The sequence below is a fragment of the Dipodomys merriami genome, unplaced genomic scaffold (assembly GCF_024711535.1).
Source record: "Dipodomys merriami isolate MVZ:Mamm:240054 unplaced genomic scaffold, mDipMer1.0.p SCAF_128, whole genome shotgun sequence".
Classification (NCBI taxonomy): Eukaryota; Metazoa; Chordata; class Mammalia; order Rodentia; family Heteromyidae; genus Dipodomys; species Dipodomys merriami.
Genome location: NW_027202582.1, coordinates 2,257,317 through 2,268,549, shown reverse-complemented (window position 1 = coordinate 2,268,549; position 11,233 = coordinate 2,257,317). Strand labels below are relative to the sequence as shown.

Below are 11,233 nucleotides of genomic sequence, written 5' to 3'. Positions count from 1 at the left end.
AGTCTGTTGAGCCTGTGGGTGAGGGAAGGATGGAATTTGGGGACAGATGGATTCTTGCTCATTGAAGGAGAAGGTGTCCAAGGGCCTTTCCAGTTTGTCCGGTGAGAATTCTGTCACATACCTCCTAGCATTAGTAGGAAGGACAGGAGCTCTTGCAAGAAGGTTCTAGGGGGGCTGGGAAGGTGGCTCAGTGGTAGAGCGCTTGCCTTGTATGCATGAGGCCCCTGGGTTTGATTCCCCAGCACCACATAAGCAAAAAGAAAAAAGCCGGAAGTGGCGCTGTGGCTCAAGTGGTAGAGCGCTAGCCTTGAGCTGAAGAGCTGAGGGACAGCGCCCAGGCCCAGAGTTCAGACCCACAACCAGACCCCCCCCCCCAAAAAAAAGAAGAAGGTTCTAGGCTGTAGTGTTTATCCCCTCCCCTTCCTTCCTTTCCAGGGATTCTGCCTATCCCAAACCTTCCCTCTCCACGCTCCACTCTGATCATGGACCTTTTTCTTTTTGCTTTCTTTGTTCTCTCTCTCTCTCTCTCTCTCTCTCTCTCTCTCTTTCTCTCTGTCTCTCTCTCTCTGTCTCTCTCTCTGTCTCTTTCTCTCTCTCACACACACACCACACGCTTTCTCCCTCCCTCTCTCTCTCCCATGCTGGTACTAGGACCTGAACTCAGGCCCTTGGTAGTTTTAGGCTTTTTCTCAAGGCTGGCACTCTACCACTTGAGCCACAACTCTGCTTCTGTGTTTTTGTTTTTTGCTAGCTAATCAGAGATAAGAGTCTCACAGACTTTCCCACTTAGGCTGGCTTCAAACCATGATCCTCAGGTCTCAGCCTCAAGTGTGAGCCTCAAGTGCCCGTCCAGTATCCTACTTCCTCTTTCATGTTCCAAGTGGTAATAATGACGGCTACACAGCAGATCTCCTTATGATATGGAAAATGATAGTGCCAGCTTAGTAATAAAAAGGAAATGATTCTAGTTGTTGGGAAGACAAAGGAGTGGTGGGTACTGTGGAGAACATGCCCACCCACAAGGCAATCACAAGTATGTGGTTCAGGTAAGACAGACATGGCCACAAAAAATGGAGATCCAGATTTGTATGTTAAAACTATTTTTTAATGTTTACTCACATTAAAAACGAAGATAAGCAGGGCACCGGTGACTCATGCCTATAATCCTAGCTACCCAGGAGGCTGAGATCTGAGGATCACCGTTCAAAGCCAGCCCAGGCAGGAAAGGCTGTGAGATTCTTATCTCCAATAAACCACCAGAAAACCGGAAGTGGCGCTGTAGCTCCAGTGGTAGAGCGCTCCCCTTGAGCTGAAGAGCTGAGGGACAGTGCTTAGACCCAGGGTTCAAGCCTGGAACACTGGTGGCTCACACCTGTAATCCTAGCTGCTCAAGAGGCTGAGATCTGGGAATTGAGGTTCAAGCCAGCTGATTCAGAAAAGTCTATATATATATATATATATATATTTTTTTTTTTTTTTTGCCAGTCCTGGGGCTTGAACTCTGGGCCTAGATGCTGTCCCTGAGCTCCTTTGGTTCAAGACTAGTGCTCTACCACTTAAGCCACAGTGATACTTCTGGATTTTTCTGTGATTAATTGGCAATGTCTCATGTCCCTGTATCTGTGAGACTCTTATCTCCAATTTTAAAAAGCCAGAAGCTGGGCTTGGGTGGCACACACTTGTAATCCTAGCTACTCAGGAGGCTGAGATCACAGTTCAAAGCCAGTCCATGGACACAGATCTGAGAGGCTTGAGTGAAAAAGACAAGCAAGGCCCTGAGTTAAAGCCTGGTTCCACTCCAACAAATAAATAAGCAAACTGGGTTAGACCTACAAACAACAGAAATATGACATGATTGTAAAAGAAGGATTGTTTTCTAAGTGAAGAACCAGCAGAAGGGAAAAAAGGAAATAAAGGACGATGGAAATGAGCATGCTAAAAGTACATTAGTTGGCTGGGTGTAGGTGGCTCACACCTGTAATCTTAGCTGCTCAGGAGGCTGAGATCTGAGGATTGAGGCTCAAAGCCAGCCTGGGTAGAAAAGTCCATGAAACACTTTTTAAATATTTTTTGTTGGTTGTGGGGCTTGATCTCGGGGCATGGTACTGTTCCTGAGCTCTTTTGCTTAAGGCTAGTTCTTTACCACGTTGAGCCTTAGTGCCACTTCTGATTTTCTGGTGGTTAATTGGAGATAAAAGTCTTACTGACTTTCTTGCCCAGGCTGGCTTTGAAACACAATCTTTGGACCTCAGCCTCCTGAGTAGCTAGGATTACAGGTGTGAGCCATCAGCACCAGGATCGTGAGACTTGTCTCTCCAATTCACTCCCCAAAAGCCAGAAGCCGAGTTGTGGCTTAAGTGGTAAAGTATTAGCCTTGAGCACAAAAGCTCAGGGACAGCCCCAGGACCTATGGCATGTACATATGTGCAATAATGTATACAAGAAGAACAGAATGAAATTCAGAAAAAAACCTTAAAAGTGAGAAAGGAGGGTAAGAGAGATGGGTAAATATGATCAAAGTACATCATGCATGGTACTTTGTAAATATCACTATGAAACCCTTTGTACAATTAATATATGCTAATAAAAAACTTAAAAATAGTTCAGGGCTGGTGACTCACAGCTATAAAATTCTAGCTACTTAGGAGGCAGAGATCTGGATGAAGGCTGTTAAAAGTCAACCCACACAGACAAGGCTATGAGAATCCCATCTTCAGTTAACTAGCAAAAAAGCAGGACCAGACACGTGGTTCAAACGGTAGAGTGCCAGCTAAGCAAGCTAGAGGCCCTGAGCTCAAGCCTCAGTACAGGCATAAAAACAAAAATAGACTGGGCCAAACAAAACACTTGTGGGGCTGGGAAGGTGGCTCAGTGGTAAGAGCATTTGCCTTGCATGCATGAGGCCCTGAGTTCGATTCCTCAGCACCACATAAGCAAAAAGAAAAAAAAAAAGCCAGAAGTGGCGCTGTGGCACAAGTGGTAGAGTGCTAGCCTTGAGCTGAAGAGCTGAGGGACAGCGCCCAGGCCCAGAGTTCAGGCCCCACAACCGGACCCCCCCAAAAAAAAAAAAAACACTTCTGAGGGTCAGATTTGATCTACAGGCTGCAGTTTGTGGGCAACGGAGCAACTCTGGCCTTACATAAGGCCTGTGAGCCTGGAGCTCAGCGCCGAGCAGCGTGAGGCCCGGAGGCTCTGCTCTGTCACCGTTCATAGGCATGAGGCCAGCCAGGTGGCATTCTTCCTATCTTAATTCCATTAACAGGTATTTTTGTGGGTTCCAACTACATGCTGGTCTCTGGGGAGTCTGCAATGCAAGGCAAAGAAATAAGGAACTTATGCCACACAGACCAGTTTAGTGATGGCAGCCCGTGTAGGCGCCCAGATGGCAGTGAGAGCTTGGAGCCAGCTGTGCAGAGCAGGTAAGAGCATGGCCAGCAGGGGAAGCGTGGGCGCCAGGGCCCCTGACTGCATGCTGAAGGGGAGGGGTGAAGCAGGAGAGGCAGGGGCCCTCCATTGGCTCCCAAAGCCACCGGACCTGCTACCAGGTGAATGGGCTTATGTGTGTTGGTGGGAGTAGAAAGACCAGTAATGGAGCCACTACAATGGTCTGAGCACGGTGGTGGCCTGCAAACAGCCAGGAGGACCTGAGTGGACATTCTCTCTCTCTCTCTCTCTCTCTCTCTCTCTCTCTCTCTCTCTCTCTCTCTCTCTCTCTCATCCCTTTTCCCTTCCCCCTCTTCTCCCTCCCTGTCTCTCTCTCCCTCCCTCCCTCTGTCTCTGTCTCTATCTCTGTTTATCTCTATTTCTCTCATGCTAGTCCTGGAGCTTGAACTCAGGACCTGAGTGCTGTCCTTGAGCTTCTTGCTCAAGGCTAGTGCTCTCCCACTTGAGCCAGGTTTCACCTCAGCTTTTTGTTTATTTGGAAATAAAGGTCTCACAGAGTTTTCTGCCCAGGCTGGCTTCAAATGGCGAGCCTCAGATCTCAGCCTCCTGAGTCGTTAGGATTAACAGGCGTGAGGCACCGGTGCCAGGCTTCAGTGGTCAGCTGTTGCCGGTACAGTGGGCAGAGGCGTTTAAGGAGCTGCAGCAAAGGTGGACACATGCTCCCAGATTTCATACTTAGCTCCCGTCCTGAGGCTCCAGAGACACTCAGGTGGGATTTGGATGATGGGGGAGAAGGCCAGACCAGCCCTTCCTGTTTTGAGGAAAATCTGGAGAAGCCAGGCTGGGATGGCAGTGTGAAGGGGATCCTGGAGGCTCAAAGGCTCATGGGAGATGTGCTGAATAGACCCTCAGGAAGGATCCCGCTGCAGACACGCTTAGTGTCTAGGAACTTGAGCAAAGCTACCTGCTTTCTCAGAGCCTCGGTTTCACCTGTGAAAGTATCACTTCCTATATGAAGTGGGGCTTCTAGTCCTGCCTCGCAGCAGTTAAGACACTGGATCAGCCAGGCACCGGGGGCTCACACCCAGAATCCTACTCAGGAGGCTGAGATCTGAGGATGGAAGTTCAAAGCCAGTGCAGGCAGGAAAATCTGTGAGACCCTTTATCTCTAAACAGCCAAACGCCCGAAGTAGAGCTGTGATTTGAAGCAGAGCTCTAGCCTTGAGCAGAAAAAGCTCAGGGACAGCACTCAGGCACAGAGTTCAAGTCCCAGTATCAACACAAAGAAGGGGGGGGAAACTGTGCTTCAAATTGGCTTTTGTCCTGAAGAACTGCAGCCTTTGCCAAGGGACTCGGCTTTACAGCAGACATGAAGCCTCTGGTTGGCTCAAACGTTAGCAGACTGTTCCATCTCTTGGGGGAATTCCTGTCTCGGGCCTCTGCGTGTGTGAGCAGGGTCACTGGGGACTGTTAGAGGGTGTCATACCCTTTGTGGTTATGGCAGAGGAGGTAGCTTTGTGCCATCTCAGCTCCCGGGGCGGAGGGCACCAAGGAGTTCGGTCGGCCATATCAGAGCCCTGTGGTTGGCTATGGCTCCCACCCTCCAAGCGCTCAAGGCCTGAAACAAGCTCACTGTCCCGCCCCTCCCCCCCACGTCATGTCCACCACCAAATCCCAGCAGCTCCCATGGCAGTGCCAAGCCACCGCTCACCTGTCCCCAGCCGCACAGCCAGCCCCCACATTTGGTGAGAACTCACGCCTCACTGGCCTCCTCTCAGCACCGTAGCACCCCGCTGGCCCTCTCCTTCCCCGGCTGCTGAAGCCCCGTCCCAGAGGAGCCTCTCCCAGGGCTCCTGTCTGCGGCATTTCCTGCCAGGTAACAGGCTTCCTGTCCCCACTCAAGTCCTTTCTTCAGAGAGGCCCCTCTGATGCCCAGCTAAACTCCCTGCCCTGATTTGATTCTGTGTTCTTGACAGTGCCTTTCACTGTGACATTTGGGTTAGTTTAAATGTTTCCTCTCCACCATTGGTAGTTCTGTATGTGGGATGCCATTTGTAATACCATTTTTTTTTTTTTTGTCCAGTCGTGGGGCCTGAACTCTGGGCCTGGGTGCTTTCCCTCAGCTCTTCAGCTCAAGGCTAGCGCTCTACCACTTGAGCCATAGTGCCACTTCCGGCTTTTTTCTTTTTGCTTATGTGGTGCTGAAGAATCGAACCCAGGGCCTCATGCATGCAAGGCGAGCACTCTACCACTGAGCCACCTTCCCAGCCCTGTAATACCATTTTAAATCACTTATTTAAATATAATTTACACGCCATTAAATCCATTATTTTGTAAAGAATACAGTTCAATGGTTGTTAAGTCTCCTGAGTCTCACAACCATTACCGCTAAGTTCAGAATTTTCTTTGCCTCAAAAGAAAATCTGGCTGGGTGCTGGTAGCGCCTATCTATAATCCTAGCTAGTCAGGAGGCTGAGATCTGAGGATCCTGGTTCAAAGCCAGCCCAGGCAAAGAAGCCCATGAGCTTCTTATCTCCAATTAGCCACAAAAACAGAAGTGGAGTTCTAGTGATAGAGCACTAGCCTTGAGCAGAGCAGCTCAGGGACAGTGCCCAAACCCCAAGTTCAAGTTCCAGGCCTGACACACAAACAACAAAGTGGTGCACATGAGCGCCTGTCACCCTCTATTCCCCAGACACCAGTGCTGGCAGCCATGGCCCATCCAGGAACCCTGGACACCCAAGAGGGCTCAAGATGGCAGGTGTGTGTCAGGGGCTTTTTAAAGAAAGGCAGCTCCACCTCTTAGGAGCCCTGGGGCTTGGTGCCAATGGCTGCTTCTGCTCTCCCACCGGGTACCCCAGCATCCGTGAGGCTGTGCCTGTCATGGTTCTGGAAACCACCTGGGGTCACAAAGCCCCAAGGAAGAGGAGAAGGAGGTTGACAGAGGCCATGCTGTCAGAGGCTGGGCCAGAGCCAGGGTTGGCCTCCCTGACCCTCAGAAGAGAGGCCAGCCTTAATAATGGTTCCGGGCCCTGGCAAGTGGTGAGACAGCCATGCAGTTATCGTCTCCCCCCGCCTTCCCCCAGACAGGGAAACCAGACAGGCTCCACGCCAGCAGCCTCCCAGGGCTGCTCTCATCCTGGCCTCTTTCATCTTAGGTTTAATTAGCCAGGCGCCCCACCCCACAGCCCTTTGGGCAGGAGTCATCACTCCCATTTTATAGATGGGGAAACTGAGGCATCTAGAGGGAAGTGGTGTGGGGCTGTCGCCTGTGAGTCAGCTGTGGAGCCAGAGCCGGGGAACCGGGACCAGGCCTTCTGGCTAGACCTGTCCCTCCCGATGGCATCCTGTCTCCATCCCTCACACCCCACCTGCCCCTCCCTGGGCAGACAGACACCTCCTTTCCAGCCTTTTACCCACCGCTCCCATGTGCACGAGGGGGCGGGAGGGTTTGGGGCAGCCTGGAGGAAGCAGAGGCAGGTTGGCCGCGGCTGGCATAGGGGCTCAAGCGTTTCATCTTCAAAGCGGCTCATTAGAGCCAGAGGCGTCAGGCTGGTGAGGTCCGGACGCCTGAGGTTCTGTGTCTTAGAAAACAGCGGTCAGTGGGGCGCCCGCGGCCCGGGCCCCTGCTTGCTTGCTGAGCCTCAGGTCACCCATAACAGCCAGGATCTTCCGAGGCCTGGATTCAGGTGCTGGGTTCAGGGCCTGCTTGGCCCCAGGTCTCAGGTCGCCCGGCCTTGGCTCCCGTGTTGGGTGCGGGCCTGGGCTCCCGCGGCTGGCCCTGCGGTCCACCGGGCCCTGGATCCCGTTGTCTTCCCGCTTCCCTTGGGCTCAGGGCCCTGCCCCTCAGGCTTGACGCCAGCCCGCCCGCGGGACCCCTGCCGACCTCGGGCAAAGGTCAGCAGCTACTACCCCGCGATCAGGCCGTCTCCTCGCCCCCAATCCGGACGGGCTGGGGGCCGGGCTGGCGTCGGGGACGCGAAGCAGTGCTCCGCGGCGCCGGTCGGACCGGTTCGGCGGCGGCCGCACGCTCTTCCCGCGGCGCCCGCGCCTCGCGCGCCCCCCGGCGGCGGCCGGAGGACCCGCGCGCCGCACGCAGTGCGCCCGGCGGCCGGCGGGGGGCGCGCTGACGGCCTTCGTGACCCGCCCGGGCCGCTGTGCGCCCGAGGTGCTGGGATCCGGGCCCCGGTCGGGAAGCCCGGCCTACCCCGCTCCACCGCCCCTGCGCGTGCCTGCGGCGGTTTCGGGGAAGGAGGCCTGCGCGGCGGACAGTTACTCAGCCTCAGCGAAACCGGCGAGCCCACACCTGCCGGGCGGCGGGCGGGGCAGGCGGCGCCCCGTTACGCCCCGCCCCGGGCCTGCCCGGTCCCCGCCGCCCACGCGCCGGGCACCCCGCCCCACGCCGCGGGCCCGCCCTCCCGGAAGGAGCCGGCCCGGCCGGCCCGGCGCCCGCAGCGGTGAGTCAGCCGGTGAGAGGCCGGCCCGTTACCGCGGGCGGCTGCTCTGTGGGCTCGGGGCCGGCGCGGACGGGCGGTCGGGCGGCCCCGCGAGCTCTGGGCACGCGCCCGCCCGGATCGCCGGCGCTCCCGCCGTGTCAACCCGTGACCTCCCGGCTGGGCTGGGCGCCGGGGCGAGGCCCCCGCCGGGCTCGTCCAGGTGGTCCCGGTGACAGCGGCCCCGGGGCGCCCCCTGGCGGCCGCCGCTCCCCCCGCTGGGCGGCGAGCCCCGCCATGGGGCCCCAGAGCCGGGATGCCTGGGCCCAGCGCCTGGGGGCCTTCCGAGCCAGCCCTGCCGCCTTCCTGGCCGGGGCCGAGGGCGAGCACCTGGGTCGTGACCTGCTGAGTGACCTGAGGAGCGAGAAGCTGAGCGAGCCGACTAAGGTAGGCCCCGCGCGGCCCCTGCCCGTCACCCCGCGGAACCTCGTCTCCAGGCCTTTCACCTCCTCAATCCTCCACCCCAGGTTTCCCTGCTGGCCCTGAGCTTGGAGTACCCGGCCCAGCTGTGGCCTGACGCCCCTGCGGCAGAGGCGGCCGCCACCTCCCTGTTGGACACCCTCGTTCTCCTGCCCCCGCGACCCTCAGCCCTCCGACGGCCCCTGTTGCTGGCCACTACCACCGTCCTGGTGGCAGGCGGCGCCCTGGGCCCCAGCTCGGGAGCTTCCGGCCGGCTCCTGCCCCTACTGCTCGGCCTGGCCTCCGGCCGGGATGTCGGGCGAAGCTTTGGCCCCGCCTCGGAACAGCGCCCCCTGCAGGCCACGGCGTGCGAGTGCCTTCGCGAGCTGGAGAGCTGCCAGCCTGGGCTGCTGGGGGGCAGCCTTGGGCCACTGCGGAGCCTGCTGGGGCAAGGGGGTCCCGTGCAGCCCCTCAGCCTGCTGCTGGCGCTGGCGCTGCGCCACACGCTGCTGGTCCGCGGCAGGTCTGGGGCTGGACTGCACAGTCTGCTGCTGGCAGGGGTCTCCTCCGGGGGCAGCGCCTGGGACTGGACACTGGCCAAAGGAGATGCCCGCCTTCAGCCCCAGGCACCCTGCTGGCCGACAGCTGAAGGGGAGCAGGGCTCTGCAGAGGGAGAACCCAGCTCCGAAGACACCCAGGAGCTGAGAGCCACTGTGGCCCAGCTGCTGGACGCTTCCTACCTGCTCACTCCTGTGGCCCAGGCCCAGCTTCTGTGGCTTCTGGGCTGGGCCCTGCGAGGTCTGCGGACTCAGCCACCAGTGCTCTTCAAGCCACAACTGGTTCGCCTGCTGGGAACAGCGCAGCTGACCCTGCTGCACTCTATTCTGGCTCTCAAGGCAGCTTTTGGTGAGGCGCTGTTCACTGCCCAGGATGAGGCCCTGCTGCTCCGCCGGCTCACCCTGGCAGCCCAGCACCCATCCCTACCCCAACCCACACATCTCTTCTACCTGCACTGTATCCTGACCTTCCCTGAGAACTGGCCGCTGGGCCCGGAGGGGGAGGAGGCTGCCCCGCTGCTGCTGGGACCCCAGCTGTGCGGCAGCCTCATGCCCAGCCTCCTGCATGAGCCGATGGCCCTCCTGGCCCGCCTGCATTTGCTGTGCCTATGCTGTGCTGAAGACGAGGACGAGGAGAAAGGCCGAGTCCAGAGCCCACAGCGGTACCTGGAGGAGCTGCTGGCTGGCTTGCGGCAGAGGGCAGCTCTGGAGGGTGGACCCCGCGCACTGGCCATTCTCTGTTTCCAGGCCTCCTACCTGGTTGCCAGCTGCCTGGCCAAGCAACCCGCAGTGGTAACACCCTTGATCCATGGACTGGCTCAACTTTACCAAGCTCGGCCTGTGCTTGCGCCCCACTTTGTGGACTTGTTGGATCAGTTGGGGCCTGAACTCAGGGAGCCCCTCAGACAGGTGCTGAGGCAGGAAGTGGTGTCCAGGCCAGTCAGGGATGAAGCTCTTCGCTGGCATCTGCACGTGCTGGCGAAGGTGGCAGGAGGGGATGCTCAGAACGCCACCCTCAGCTTCCTGAAGGCTGCAGCCGCTCACTGCACTGACTGGGGCCTGCAGCAGGCTCTGCTGGGGGTCTGCCGGGTCTTGCTGCAGACAAGCGCAGGTGCTGGCCTGGCGGATTTGCTGCAGGTGTTGGCCAGACAGCTAGAGGACCCTGATGGGAGGGATCACGCCCGTCTGTACTACATCCTTTTAGCCCACCTGGCAGGGCCCAAGTTGGGAATGGCACTGGGCCCCTCCCTTGCTGTGCCTGCACTGGCCTCATCCCTGGTGGCTGAGAACCAGGGCTTTACAGCAACACTGATGGTACAGGAGACCCCGGCCCCAATTCAGCTGAGCCTGGGGCCTCAGAGGGCAAAAGGCCCATTCCCAGTGCTCCAGCTCCAGGTGGAGACGCTGGAGCCTGTCTATTCCCTGGAGCTGCGCTTCCATGTGGAAGGACAGCTCTATGGTCCCTTGGAGGCCATCCACGTGCCCTGCCTGTGTCCTGGCCGCCCCGCCCACCCTCTGTCCCTGTCCCTGCAGCCTCGATGCCCAGCCCCTGCACAGCTGGATGTCCAGGCCCTGTTCACTACACCTGCTGGCCTCACCTGCCACGCCTGCCTGCCACCCCTGGCAGTGAGCTTCGCTGACCTCTTTCTGCCTTTCCCCCAGGCCCCCAAGGGGGCTGAATCGAACTTCTTTGAGGAGCTCTGGGACTCTTGCCTACCAAAGGGTGCAGAAAGCCGTGTGTGGTGCCCACTTGGGCCACAGAGCCTGGAGACTTTGGTGGCCCGCCACCTAGGGCCCTTTGTAGTGGTGGCACAGCCTCCCACCAGCTACCACATAGCTGTCCGGCTGCCTCCGGACTCCATGCTGCTGCTGCGGCTGGAGATGGCCCGGGGGGATGGAGTGCCCGTGGCTCTGCGGACAGATGACTGGGCTGTGCTGCCACTGGCTGGTGACTACCTCCGTGGGCTTTCAGCCTGCTGAGTGAGCCCCAGGAGCTCATGTGGAGCAGGACTATGGTCTTTGTAGGGACTGACCTTAGCTGGGCTACAAAGAGGCCATGCTTCTGGAGCTCCTGTTCCATAAAAACTTGTAACTGCCAGTAACCTTCATTGGGCTTGTTTACTCTTGAACCCTGGATAGGAACAGGCTCACTAAGGTGGGATCCTAGGCCCCAAGAAAGTTTCAGACTAATGCTGGGCATTGGTTGCTCATGAGTGTAATCCTTGCTACTCAGGAGGCTGAGATCTGAGGATTGAGTTTCGAAGCCAGCCCAGGCAGAAAGTCTTTCTAGTTTACCAGCAAAAAAAAAGATAGACAATGGAGCTAGCCGTGGAATAGCATCTAGGCCGAGCTGAAGTTCCAGAACTGGCACACAAAGAAGTTGTAGATGAAACCCAAAAA

The 11,233-nt window shown here is 57.5% G+C and overlaps 1 protein-coding gene across 1 annotated transcript; it reads left to right on the top strand.

The window, feature by feature from the left end:
- The first annotated feature begins 7,683 nt into the window (after window positions 1–7,683).
- On the top strand, window positions 7,684–10,935 carry LOC138824320 (AP-5 complex subunit beta-1-like). The gene is made up of 2 exons (XM_070018127.1): window positions 7,684–8,264; window positions 8,345–10,935. Exons 1-2 carry the CDS (start codon window positions 8,115–8,117, stop codon window positions 10,811–10,813), a joined length of 2,619 nt encoding a protein of 872 aa, XP_069874228.1. The 5' UTR covers window positions 7,684–8,114; the 3' UTR covers window positions 10,814–10,935.
- Window positions 10,936–11,233: the final 298 nt, after the last annotated feature.